Raw genomic sequence first — 14,104 nt, forward strand, 5'->3', positions numbered from 1 at the left:
AGGGAAAAGTCAGCCGGGCTAACGGGAGGTGGCGCGTGGCTGGGCGCTGGGGACGCCTGGGAGGGCAAGGGGGTTGATGGCTGCTGCCTCTTAGCTGCAGAGCCGGCGCGCGGAGGCGAAGACAACGGCGCCCTCCACTCTCTCTCCGGCTCTCTCTCCCTCTTTCTTTTTTTCTCTGTTGCCGGCGTGGTGAACGAGAGAGAAAGAGAGAGAGAGAAAAAGGAGGGGAGAGAGAATGAGAGAGAAAGAAAGCAAGAGAGAAAGAGAGGGAAAGAAAGCAAGAGAGAGAGAAAGAGAGGGGGGAAGGAGGGAGAGGAAAAGACATAGAGGGAGGGAAGGAGGGAGAGAGAAAGAACAAAAAAGAGAGGAAGGAAGGGAGAGAGAAAGGGGGAGGGAGAGATAGAAAGGTAGGAGAGGGGGGTAGTTAGATAGGGAGAGGGAAAAGGAAGGGCTTGGAGAAAGGCAGGGGGAGAGAAAGATAAAAAGGAAAGAGGGAGGGAGAGATAGAAAGGAAAGAGGGAGGGAGAGATACAAAGGAAAGAGGCAGGGAGAGATAGAAAGGAAAGAGGGAGGGAGAGATACAAAGGAAAGAGGGAGGGAGAGATACAAAGGAAAGAGGGAGGGAGGAAAGAGGGAGGGAGGAAAGAGGGAGGGAGGGAGGAAAGAGGGAGGGAGAGATACAAAGGAAAGAGGGAGGGAGGAAAGAGGGAGGGAGAGATAGAAAGGAAAGAGGGAGGGAGAGATAGAAAGGAGGGAGAGGGGGGTAGTAGGATAGGGAGAGGGAAAAGGAAGGGCTTGGAGAAAGGCAGGGGGAGAGAAAGATAGAAAGGAAAGAGGGAGGGAGGGAGAGATAGAAAGAAAAGAGGGAAGGAGGAAAGAGGGAGGGAGACATAGAAAGGATAGAATTATGGATGCAAGAACTCGCTCATGTGTGATAGCGCACGCCCACACTTTATTTATTTATTTATTTATTTATTTATTTATTTATTTATTTATTTATTTATTTATTTATTTATTTATTTATTTATTTATTTATTTATTTATTTATTTATTTATTTATTTATTTATTTATTTATTTATTTATTTATACTTATATGCCGCCCAGTCCCAAAGGGACTGCCGCTCAGACACTATACTTTTCCGCTCACCCCCCCAAAAAATTAGAGGGAACACTGCTATGGAGTCCGGTAATGAGTTCCACGCTTCGACAACTCGGTTACTGAAGTCATATTTTTTACAGTCAAGTTTGGAGCGCTTAATATTAAGTTTAAATCTGTTATGTCTGACAACAAGATGGTGAATGAAATTACCCAAATGGCAGTAAAGGGAGATATTGTGATTATGGGTGATTTAAACAAGCCTGATGTTAGCTGGAATATCCCCAGTGCCCTTACATGCAAAAGTTAGAATATAGTAGAGGCCTTTACAGGAGCAGCTCTGGCACAACTGGTTAAGACACCAACTAGAGGGGAGAATATTCTAGGTTTAGTTTTTACGAATGGTTACCGGGTTTCAGAGGTTAAGGTGGGAGAAAATTTAGGTTGCAGTGACCACCTATGTTTGTGGTTCGATGTAAAAACTGATTGTGAGCAATCCTATACTACATCCAAAGTATTGGATTTCAGAAAAACAAATTTCAATAAAATGGGGGAATATTTAAATAATGAAGGAATAAATTGGCAGGAGCAAGAGCCCAGTGGACTATATTTAAAAAGGCCATCTTAAAAGCCACTGGACTATATGTAAGGCAAATAACTAAAGATAAAAGGAAGAAGAAACCGCTATGGTTTAGTAATGATGTGAGGACTATAGTCAATGTTTCTATGTTTCTATAAATAATTTTTTTTAAAAAAGCTGTGTGCTGTTGTGTTGCTCTTAAGCTTTATATGTGTTGTCGGTTTCTTTTTGACAGGTGTTGTGCTGTCAGGCTCAAGTGTCGTAGCAATAACTTCAACAATCAGCAGCCTTACCTTTGAAAATGCAGACACTTACTACAAACCCGGACTTCCTTTGACTGGCGAGGTAAGACAAATTGGTTGATGACCCTCCTTGGTTAAATATTTCATTCAAATCGCGTATTGAACAGTGGGTGAGTAGGACTGTCCAACAGGCCCTTCCTACTCTTTAGATGCAACCCACCCTTAAGTCTCTGAGATATTTCTCCTGAAGTCCTTTTTCAAGAAGCATCTGGACTTTCTTGTTTTTCTTCGAAGACATGTCACTTCTCATCGAAGAAACGTCTTCGGCTCTGAATGGATGCTGGGGAATAGAAGAATTTATGAGTTGTCTGCAAGGAATATAAATCCTTCCATCCGCCCCAAGTCTTTAGAGAGGGGCGGCATACAAATCTAAATAATAATAATAATAATAATAATAATAATAATAATAATAATAATAATAATAATAATAATAATAATTTATTAGATTTGTATGCCGCCCCTCTCTGGAGACTAAATTAAATTAAATTAAATTAAATTGAATTGAATTGAATTGAGTTGAGTTGAGTTGAGTTGAGTTGAGTTGAGTTGAGTTGAGTTAAGTTAAGTTAAGTTAAGTTAAGTTAAGTTAAGTTAAGTTAAGTTAAGTTAAGTTAAGTTAAATTAAATTAAATTAAATTAAATTAAATTAAATTAAATTAAATTAAATTAAATTAAATTAAATTAAATTAAATTAAATTAAATTAAATTAAATTAAATTAAATTAAATTAAATTAAATTAAATTAAATTAAATTAAATTAAATTAAATTAAATTAAATTAAATTAAATTAAATTAAATTAAATTAAATTAAATTAAATTAAATTAAATTAAATTAAATTATTCCCCACTACCCAGTCCTGAGCTGAAGAAGCTTCTTGTATGAGTGTAGGAATCATAGACACAGAGATATGATTTACTGAGCATTGTTACTAAAATAACAAAGTTAATCTTTTATACTTGTATACACAAGAAAATTGTTATTAAAAATAAACCGTAAGTCCAAAAAAGGCAGAAAGCTTCTGAATACGGGGGCAGCTCTGCTCAGAGAGAGATAGCTTGTCCAAGTTAGGAAGAAATCTCTCTCTGAGCAGAGCTGCCCCCGTGTTCAGAAGCTATAACAATTTTCTTGTGTATACAAGTATAAAAGATTAACTTTACTATTTTAGTAAAAATGCTAAATGGTTAATATATGACACATAGTTCACATAATATTATATACATAGTATATAATCATATCAAGGTGTGATTGCTAACTAAACAGAAGAATGTCTAATTAACTTTTTACTTTAGACAAACAGGAAGGTTTTAATTAACTTAGATAATTAACCTTTTACTTTAGACAAACAGAAGAGTTTTAATTAACTTAGAGAAACAGAAGCTGAGTAAATAACCATTTCCTTAAACTGATTAAATAATCTTTACATTAAGCTGAGTAAATAAGTAGGATGGAGTCAATATTAACCAAAGACAAGCATTCCACGTTCTTTGACAAATATTGATAATCAACCTACAGGTGAGAAATGAAACCTCTTTAAAGAAAGACAAGAAAGTCCAATTGCCTCCTGAAAAAACACCTTTGGGACTTAGATGAGTGGTTCATCTTCCCCTCTGACCCAACTCCTGTTCACGCAACTATCCTGACTTCAATCTAGCACAGCAATCTAGCATGTTCCTAAGCCTGTGTTTGCTTTGTAAATTTAGATTAAGCTTGTGGATGGCAAGAAAAAGCCAATAGCCAACAAGACCGTTGAGCTTCGTGTAACAGGAGTACAGAACAGTTCCTACTACAAGACTGATGATACAGGACGAGCTCACTTTTCCATAGATACTTCTAGCTTCACAGAAAGTTCCATTCAGCTCACTGTGAGTATTCTTAATGATGGAGTTGTTAGCCGTAAGTCACGGCAAGGGTCTTTGCCTGGTATGTCCTTTACCAAATAGGATCAAATAGGGAAGGTACTTTTTACTTATGAATAAGAGGGGGTGCAATGGCTCAGTGGTTAAAGACTCTGAGCTTGTCATCTGGAAAGCTGGCAACCAGGGTTCGAGGCCCTAGTGCTGCATGACGGGGTGAGCTCCTGTTACTGGCTCCAGCTCCTGCAAAATGCGAGCATTATTATTATTATTATTATTATTATTATTATTATTATTATTATTATTATTATTATTTTGCAAGAAAGGATTGCTTTTTGATTTCTGCGTGTGTCTCCACTGCTAAGCCAGTTATAAGCACTGGTTCATTGATTAAATTAAGTTAGTTCAAACGGTGTGTTTTGATACGTTTGTAACTCCGGGCAGGACAACTATTGCCAGATCTTGTTGTTATCTGCTGGACCAGCTTTGTTTTTTTAATGTATCAGCCCTGGAATACCTCGCCTTGCCATATCTCTTTTCTAGTCTTCATTTGGTCTTTCTTGTAAGGGCAGTTTGGACTCTCCGATACCCAGAGAGCCTTCGTGGCATACTAGCTTCAGGGCATCGTCTTCAGATATTCTCCCAACGCCTTATTTTCTTCAAGTGTCCAGTGTATATGATTATGATGATGATGATTGGTATCCTTCCTCTTCTTTGCCAGGCAAGTTATGAAAAAGTATCTACCTGTTATGATTCGAACTGGATCTTCCCTTACCACCAAAACGCCTACTTGTCACCATCACGTTTCTATTCTCCAAGTCAAAGCTACCTCAAAATTCAAGGGCTTCCTGGCACACTAAAGTGCGGGCAACATGCAGTCATCCCAGTCCATTACATTCTCAATTCAGACATCATAAAGGACAAAGAAGTTGTCTTTCACTACTTGGTAAGTATGAACAAAGTGGCGGTTCTGTGTTAGCAATAACTTCAGAAGAGAAGGATTTAGGGGTAGTGATTTCTGACACTCTCAAAATGAGTGAACAGTGCGGTCAGTGAGTGACATAGGGGAAGGGTTGGTAGGGAAGGTTTGCCTATTTGCTGATGACTCTAAAGTATGCAATAGGGTTGATATTCCTGGAGGTGTCTGTAATATGGTAAATGATTTAGCTTTACTAGATAAATGGTCAAAGCAATGGAAACTGCAGTTTAATGTTTCCAAATGTAAAATAATGCACTTGGGGGAAAGGAATCCTCAATCTGAGTATTGTATTGGTAGTTCTTTGTTAGCAAAAACTTCAGAAGAAAAGGATTTAGGGGTAGTGATTTCTGACAGTCTCAAAATGGGTGAACAGTGCGGTCGGGCGGTAGGGAAAGCAAGTAGAATGCTTGGCTGCATAGCTAGAGGTATAACAAGAGGGAGATTGTGATCCCGCTGTATAGAGCGCTGGTGAGACCCCATTTGGAATACTGTGTTCAGTTATTATTATTATTATTATTTATTATTATTATTTATTAGATTTGTATGCCGGCCCTCTCCATAGACTCGGGGCAGCTCACAGCATACAATAAAACAATTCATGACAAATCTAATAGATTAAAAAAAAACATTTAAAACCCCCATTATTAAACCAGACATACACACAGACATACCATACATAAATTGTATAGGCCTGGGGGAGAGGGGGGGGGGACATGCCTCAATTTGCCCATGCCTGACGGCAGAGGTGGGTTTTAAGGAGTTTACGGAAGGCAAGGAGGGTGGGGGCAGTTCTAATCTCCGGGGGGAGCTGGTTGCAGAGTCAGGGCCGCCACAGAGAAGGCTCTTTCCCTGGGACCCGCCAGATGACATTGTTTAGTCAACGGGACCCGGAGAAGGCCAACTCTGTGGGACCTAATCGGTCGCTGGGATTCGTGCGGCAGAAGGCGGTCCCGGAGTTCTGGAGACCTCACCTACAAAAAGATATTGACAAAATTGAACGGGCCCAAAGACGGGCTACAAAAATGGTGGAAGGTCTTCAGCATGAAACTTATCAGGAAAGACTTAATGAACTCAATCTCAATCAACACCTTTTATTTTTTTTGAGCAGTGTATAACTTCAGCAATAGAGTGATCAAGGAATGGAATTCACTGCCTGACTCTGTTGTTTCGTCCCCAAACCCCAAAATCTTGAACCTTAGACTGTCTACAGTTGACCTCTCCCCTTTTCTAAGAGGTCTGTAAGGGGCGTGCATAAGCGCACTATTGTGCCTACTGTCCCTATCCTACTGTCTTCTTTTATCATTACTTCCTATGTAATGTTTATATATGCAATGGTACCTCTACCTAAGAATGCCTCTACATAAGAACTTTTCTAGATAAGAACTGGGTGATCAAGGGTTTTTTGCCTCTTCTCAAGAACCATTTTCCACTTACAAACCCGAGCCTCCGAAACTGTAACCGGAAAAGGCAGGGAGAAGCCTCCGTGGGGCCCCTGTAGGAATCTCCTGGGAGGAAACAGGGCCGGAAAAGGCGAGGAGAAGACTCTGTGGGGCCTCTCTAGGAATCTCCTGGGAGGAAACAGGGCCTCCATCCTCCCTGTGGTTTCCCCAATCACACACATTATTTGCTTTTACATTGATTCCTATGGGAAAAATTGCTTCTTCTTACAAACTTTTCTACTTAAGAACCTGGTCACGGAACGAATTAAGTTCGTAAGTAGAGGTACCACTGTACTACTATCCTATACTTGTTTGACAAATAAAATAAATACTGTAAAAAATAATAAAATTGTAGAGGTCTTAATAATAAATCCTTTTGTTTTTCTTCCCATGAAGCTGGTCTCCAGAGGGGATATTGTGAAGACAGGAACACACCCCTTGAAAGAAAAGCACAATAAAGGTAAAAAACAGCAACACATTTTCCCTTCTCTTCCCATTTTGCCTCCACCCATTTTCCTTTGGGAATGAGATGGATGAAAGGATGGATTGCCCCGAAATACTAATAAAATCTCATCTCCAAAGAAGTTTTAGTTGCCACGGTAATAGGAAGAGCTCATTCCAAAATGGCCGCTAATGTCAGTGGAAGATAAATTCATGCAGGCAGGTTCTGTGAACTTTGATTAATGAACATCTCAGTTTCATGAATATTTACACCGGAATATCTATAGAATGTATTTTGAAGAGGTCCTTGATGTGTGTGGGTGACATGCAGAGATAATCAGACCAATAAAGGAGAATATTTGTAGCTTAGGGTTGAAATGAGGGATCCGTGGTACTCTCTGAGCTTTTGTTGCTTTTATTCAGACGTTTCACGGCCCATACTAGGTAACATAATCAGTGCTGGTAGGGAGTGAGGTTTGCTATTCTAGTGCCACAGGTGGCACATGGAGCAATATAGGAAGGCAGTTCCATTTTCAGCCTTGGGGGGAGGCCATTTTGTCCTCTGGATGAAAAAAAATGCAAAAGAAATCCCCCAAAGGACAAACTTACATAATGTAACACCTCGCATTTATTTATTTATTTATTTATTTATTTCGTTTGTTTTATTTGTTTATTTATTTTGTCCAATACACAATACACATTGAAGAGAATGGACAAGTAGTACCGTGTTTCCCCGAAAATAAGACACTGTCTTTTATTAATTTTGGCTCCAAAAGTTGTGCTACATCTTATTTTCGGGGAGTGCCTTATATTTCTCAAGTGAGACAAATTCACAGGCAGAAAAGCTGACACCCCCAAAGAAAGTGTACCGTACGGTACAGTGATTACGGTACGGGTACCTGTCAGTATGGCACATACACACACTAACGACGGCACTTATATGGTACAGCAGTATACTCCTGCTATTGCAGCTTCCGGTCACTAGAGGAACTACAGTCTACGCACTGTAGTGGAGACTGTAATGGCGGTGAGACAGCAGCAGATTGTGTCTGCTGTACTGGACGGTACAAAGCGATGGAAGGGGCCAGCAGGGGATGCCACATTATTACGGTACTGCTTTGAACAGCTTTGAATGGTACCGTATGTTTCTCCACCGTACCATATGTAAACTTGACTACGCCTTATTTTCGGGGGGGTGCCTTATATTAGCAAATTCTGCAAAACCTCTGACATGCCTTACTTTCGGGGTACGTTTTATTTTCGGGAAAACAGGGTAATATATATAAAGAAAAGGATAGAAGAAAACATATAAAAATAGGGGAGAAGATATATGAAAGGAAGAAAAGATATATGAGATAAAGGAGAGACAATTGGACAGGGGATGGAACTCACGCTGGTGCACTTATGCACGTCCCTGACTGACCTCTTAGGAACCTGGAGAGGTCAACCGTGGATAGTCTAAGGGAAAAATGTTGGGGGTTAGGGGTTGACACTACTGAGTCCAGTAATGAGTTCCACGCTTCGACAACTCGATTGCTGAAGTCATATTTTTTACAGTCAGGTTTGGAGCGGTTAATATTAAGTTTGAATCTGTTGTGTGCTCTTGTGTTGTTGCGGTTGAAGCTGAAGTAGTCATTGACAGGTAGAATGCCCTGCGATATGGCCATACAGCCTCAGCCGTGGTCGTTTCGACAGTTGATAGTGGAACTGCATGCAGGCACATCCTCACCCGCCACTTGCATGGCCCAGTTCCAGGCCACAGCCCGAGGTGTGTGTGTGTGTTGGAGAGCCCCTTTTCTATGGCCATTGTTAGAGCTTGCTTCAGTGCTACCTCAGGGAACTGGACTCTTTCCAATGGAGCACCCTGGCCCTAATTCTTTGCAGTTTCTCAGGCCCCCTGAAAATGTCTTTTTCTTTAACCAGGAACATTCAACTTCGACCTCCTTGTGGATGTAAAGACTGCTCCTTTGACTCGCTTGCTTCTCTACATCATTTTGTACAATGGAGAACTTGTGGCGGCCTCTGCCGATTTCCCTGTGGAGCCCTGTTTTCAGAACAAGGTAAGGATGGCGACAGCCTTCATCCATACGTCCTGCTTGCTCCAAAAATTCTCCAGACCTGCCCAATTTATCATTTACATAGAAGCAGCTCACTGAGGAACTTCCCTCTCATTGCCAGTTTGCCGCTAAGACAGACTTAACGGTAATGGAATAACAGAGATGGAAGGGACCTTGGAGGTCTTCTAGTCTAACCTCCCCTGCTCAAGCAGGAGTTTTTTATTTATTTTTATTTATTTATTTATTTATTCAAATTTTTTTTTATTTTTTTTTAAAATAATGTTTATTGGTTATATACAAATATATACAAAGAAACAATACAAAACAGTGTTGACAAGACAAGGTGTTCATATCATAAGCATCTGATCATTGTTTCCAATAGGGTCGAACAAACCACATTTAACAGTAACATTGAACATAAGACAGCCCCTCCCCCCCCCCCCCCCCGCTGCCAATCTGCAGCTATATTTATTTTTTATTTTCCCGGCTATTCTGTCTTATTTATTCAATTTTTATGCCGCTCTTCTTAGACTTAGGGTGGCTTACAACATGTTAGCAATAGCACTTTTTAACAGAACCAGCATATTGCCCCCACAATCCGGGTCCTCAAGCTAGGGCATGTGTGCCATAGATTCACCTAGGTTCACCATCACAGGTATAGGATGGGAGGGCAATTTTGCAAGACACCAGGGAAGCCTCTAGAGCAGACCTGGGAAAAATGCGGCCCGAGGGCCAGATGCGGCCTGCCCGCTGTCTGTGACCGGCCCACGGAGGTCAGTCCAAGCTAGATAAGAACTGGGTGTTCAAGATTTAATATATAATATATAATTATATACAGTGATACCTCGTCTTACAAATGCCTCGTCATACAAACTTTTCAAGATACAAACCTGGGGTTTAAGATTTTTTTGCCTCTTCTTACAAACTATTTTCACCTTACAAACCCACCGCCGCCGCTGGGATGCACCACCTTCAGACTCCTGTTTTTGCGCTGCTGCGATTCCCCTGAGGCTCCCCTCCATGGGAAACACCACCTCTGGACTTCTGTGTTTTTGTGATGCTGCAGGGGAATCCCAGCAGGGGAATCCCAGCAGCACAAAAACGGGCACTTCACTGGCAACGGAAGTCCGGAGGTGGGGTTTCCCAGTGAGGGGAGCCTCAGTGAAATCGCAGCATCACAAAAATACAGAGGTCCGGAAGTGGGGTTTCGAGGAGTTTGGTGTTTTTGCGATGCTGCAATTTCACTGATGCTCCCTTCACTGGGAAATCCCACCTCCGGACTTCCATTGCCAGCGAAGCACTCGTTTTTGCGCTGCTGGGATTCCCCTGCTGGGATTTCCCTGCAGCATCACAAAAACACGGCAGTCCAGAGGTGGGGTTTCCTATGGAGGGGAACCTCAGGGGAATCCCAGAAGCACAAAAACGGGCACTTCAGCTGGCAAAAGGGGTGAATTTTGGGCTTGCACGCATTAATCGCTTTTCCATTGATTCCTATGGGAAACATTGTTTCGTCTTACAAACTTTTCACCTTAAGAACCTCATCCCGGAACCAATTAAGTTTGTAAGACAAGGTATCACTGTATATAATATATAATATATAATATACTGTATAATATATAATATATAATGTAATGTAATGTAACATAACATAACAAAACATAACATAATTTATAATTTATAATTTATAATTTATAATTTATAATTTATAATTTATAATTTATAATTTATAATTTATAATTTATAATTTATAATTTATAATTTATAATTTATAATTTATAATTTATAATTTATAATTTATAATTTATAATTTATAATTTATAATTTATAATTTATAATTTATAATTTATAATTTATAATTTATAATTTATAATTTATAATTTATAATTTATAATTTATAATTTATAATTTATAATTTATAATTTATAATTTATAATTTATAATTTATAATTTATAATTTATAATTTATAATTTATAATTTATAATTTATAATTTATAATTTATAATTTATAATTTATAATTTATAATTTATAATTTATAATTTATAATTTATAATTTATAATTTATAATTTATAATTTATAATTTATAATTTATAATTTATAATTTATAATTTATAATTTATAATTTATAATTTATAATTTATAATTTATAATTTATAATTTATAATTTAGTCAGTTCTACCCAATAATATACAGTATTGGGTAGAACTGAGTTAATTATATTAGTACAGCCCTCCAAAAACCATCCCAATTTCTCATGCGGCCCTATGGCAAAATTAATTGCCCTCCCCTACTCTAGAGCCTGGGAGGAGTCAAAAATGGGCTCTATTGGGCCCACTGGAAGTCAGGAAATGGGCCGTTTCTGGCCTCCAGAGGGCAGGGGAAGCTGTTTTCATCTTTCACAAGCTCCAGGGAATTATGGGTGTGGGCTCCTGATTGGTGCCAAACTGTGAGCAGGAGATTCCCGACCTCCTATTGGCTGCCATGTCTAGCAGCCCAATATAAAATGGCTGTCAGATGCGGCTGAGGTAACGTCTTCTTAGTTCAGAGTTGTTGGGTTGTTATCGGCTGCTCAGTTCAGTCTGGCTAATAAAGGCTAGTTGTTTTACCCTCCTGTCTTGTCTTGGACATAATAATTTTGTGGCGACAAGGGTGGGGTACGAACCCACATGTGCATAGCACAATGGGTTAGCAGTCAATCCCAGAGGAGAAGCATGTTTCAGAGTGATTTTGTTGCCATTGTGGCATTGAATTCACCGTCATTTTGTTTTTTGTCGCTCAGGTGACCCTGCGATATGATGAGCCCGAAGGCCTGCCCGGCAGCCCCATCAATCTCCACGTTGCCGCAGCCCGGAACTCCCTCTGCGCCATCCATGCAGTTGATGAAAGCGTCTTCCTCGTGAGGCCTGAAGCTGAACTTTCCGCTCGAAAGGTGAGGCCAAATTGCCTTCCAGGTCTTGGCGGGCTGCAAATCCACCGAGCCTTACAATCAGAATAGGACAGAATTCTTTATTGGCCAAGTGTGATTGGACACACAAGGAATTTGTCTTGGTGCATATGCTCTCAGTGTACATTAAAAAAAAAGATATTTTTATTTATTTATTATTATTATTTATTAGATTTGTATGCCGCCCCTCTCCGTAGACTCGGGGTGGCTCACAATAACAAAGACAATGTAAGAACAAATCTAATAATTTAAAAAACACTAAAAACCCCATTATTAAAAGCAAGCATACACACAAACATACCATGTATAAACTGTATAGGCTTGGGGGAGATGTCTCAGTTCCCCCATGCCTGACGGCAGAGATGGGTCTTAAGAACTTTATGAAAGGCAAGGAGGGTGGGGGCAGTTCTGATCTCCGGGGGGGAGCTGGTTCCAGAGGGTATATAAGATATATTTGTCAAGAATCATGTGGTACAAAACTTAATGATTGTCATAGGGGTCAAATGAGCAATGAAGAAACAATCAATATTAATAAACATCTTAGGATACAAGCAACAAGTTACAGTCCTACAGCCCTAAATGGGAGGACAAGGATGATAGGAATGATGAGAAAAACTAGTAGAAATAGAAGTGCAGACTTAGTAAAAACTTTGATGTGTTGAGGGAATTATTTGTTTAGTACAGTGATGGCGTTCGGGAAAAAACTGTTCTTGTGTCTAGTTGTCTTGGTGTGCAGTGCTCTGCCATGAAATTTTGAGGGTAGGAGTTGAAACAGTTTATGTCCAGGACGCGAGGGGTCAGTAAATATTTTCACAGCCCACTTTTTGACTCGTGCAGTATACAGATCCTCAATGGAAGGCAGGTTGGCAGCAATTGTTTTTTCTGCAGTTCTGATTATCCTCTGAAGTCTGTGTCGGTCCTGTTGGGTTGCAGAACCAAACCAGACAGTCATAGAAGTGAAGATGACAGACTCAATGATTCCTCTGTAGAACTGTATCAGCAGCTCCTTGGGCAGTTTGAGCTTCCTGAGCTGGCACAGAAAGAACATTCTTCGTTGTGCTTTTTTGATGATGTTTTTGATGTTAGGTGTGATGTTACATGCGATGGGTGCACAATAACAGAACCTTGGAGGTCTTTTCTAGTCTGACCCCCTGATGAAGCAGGAGACCCCGTACCATTTCAGACAAATGACTGTTTTATTTTTATTTTTATTTATTTTATTTCTTTATTTTGTCCAATACACAATACATATAGAAGAGAATAGACGTGAGGTAATACAGTATATATAAAGAAAAAATAGAGGAGAAGATATATGAAAGGAAGAAAATATATGATATTTTTATTTATTTATTTTATTTATTATTTATTTATTTAACCTCCTGAGCGGTGATTTCTTTCATCCACCTTTCTATTTTATTGCAATAAAGTTTAGCTTTTTGGCAAGTCCACCACTGATGATATAGGAATAGAACATATCAATGAAAGAATAGAAGAAGAGATATAGGAATAGAAGAAAGGTATAGGAGATATAGGAGAGCAATAGGACAGCGGACAGAAGGCACTCTAGTGCACTTGTACTCGCCCCTTACTGACCTCTTAGGAATCTGGATATGTCAATCGTGGATAATCTAAGGGTAAAGTGTTGGGGATTTGGGGATGACACTATGGAGTCCGGTAATGAGTTCCACACTTCGACAACTCGGTTACTGAAGTCATATTTTTTACAGTCAAGTTTGGAGCCGTTAATATATGAGATAAAGGAAATACAATTGGACAAGGGACGAAAGGCACACTGGTGCACTTGTGTACACTGGTTAATTGTTCTCAGGATCTCTTCCCGTGCGTTGACTGAATTGCCGGCTACCCTCCATCAGACCAGGGAGAGACTCCCCTGAATTTCTCCTTAGAACAATTTGGCTTCTGCAGCCACAGAGAGTCCGTGGGCATTTGGGGCCAACAAAGGACGGTCAGTGCCAGGTTTCCAATCAGAGGTGGGTTTCGGCAGGTTCTAACCAGTTCTGAAGAACCGGTAGTGGGAAATTTTGAGTAGTTTGGAGAACTGGTAAATGCCACCTCTGACTGGCCCCGCCCCCATCTATTCTCTGCCTCCGGAGTCCCAACTGATGGGGAGGAAATGGGGATTTTTGCAGTATCCTTCCCCTGCTACACTCACCAAGCCAAACCATACCCACCAAGCCCCGCCCATAGAACCGGTAGTATTAAAAAAAGAATCCCACTACTGCTTCCAATTATTTACAGCGAATATGCTGTCTGGAAAAGGGGAGGGTAGTCAGGTTGATTGGCAACCTCTTAGGGATCTGGAGGGTCTATAGTTCTGGAAGATTTATCACAAATGAAAGGGAGGGAGGGAAGGAAGGAAGGAAAGAAGGGAAGAAGGGAAGAAGGGAAGAA

General features: G+C 40.0%; 1 protein-coding gene across 1 annotated transcript in view; it reads left to right on the top strand.

Moving 5' to 3' along the window:
• LOC139159799 (alpha-2-macroglobulin-like) overlaps positions 1–14,104 on the top strand; it is a 114,966-nt gene that overhangs the window by 43,967 nt on the left and 56,895 nt on the right. The window contains exons 10-15 of the mRNA XM_070737189.1: positions 1,913–2,022; positions 3,680–3,841; positions 4,554–4,778; positions 6,647–6,710; positions 8,615–8,751; positions 11,528–11,677. Of these exons, the coding sequence (XP_070593290.1) occupies positions 1,913–2,022; positions 3,680–3,841; positions 4,554–4,778; positions 6,647–6,710; positions 8,615–8,751; positions 11,528–11,677 (848 nt within the window). The remainder of the gene's footprint in view (positions 1–1,912; positions 2,023–3,679; positions 3,842–4,553; positions 4,779–6,646; positions 6,711–8,614; positions 8,752–11,527; positions 11,678–14,104) is intronic.

This window comes from Erythrolamprus reginae, chromosome 2, assembly GCF_031021105.1.
Source record: "Erythrolamprus reginae isolate rEryReg1 chromosome 2, rEryReg1.hap1, whole genome shotgun sequence".
NCBI classification, from domain to species: domain Eukaryota; kingdom Metazoa; phylum Chordata; class Lepidosauria; order Squamata; family Dipsadidae; genus Erythrolamprus; species Erythrolamprus reginae.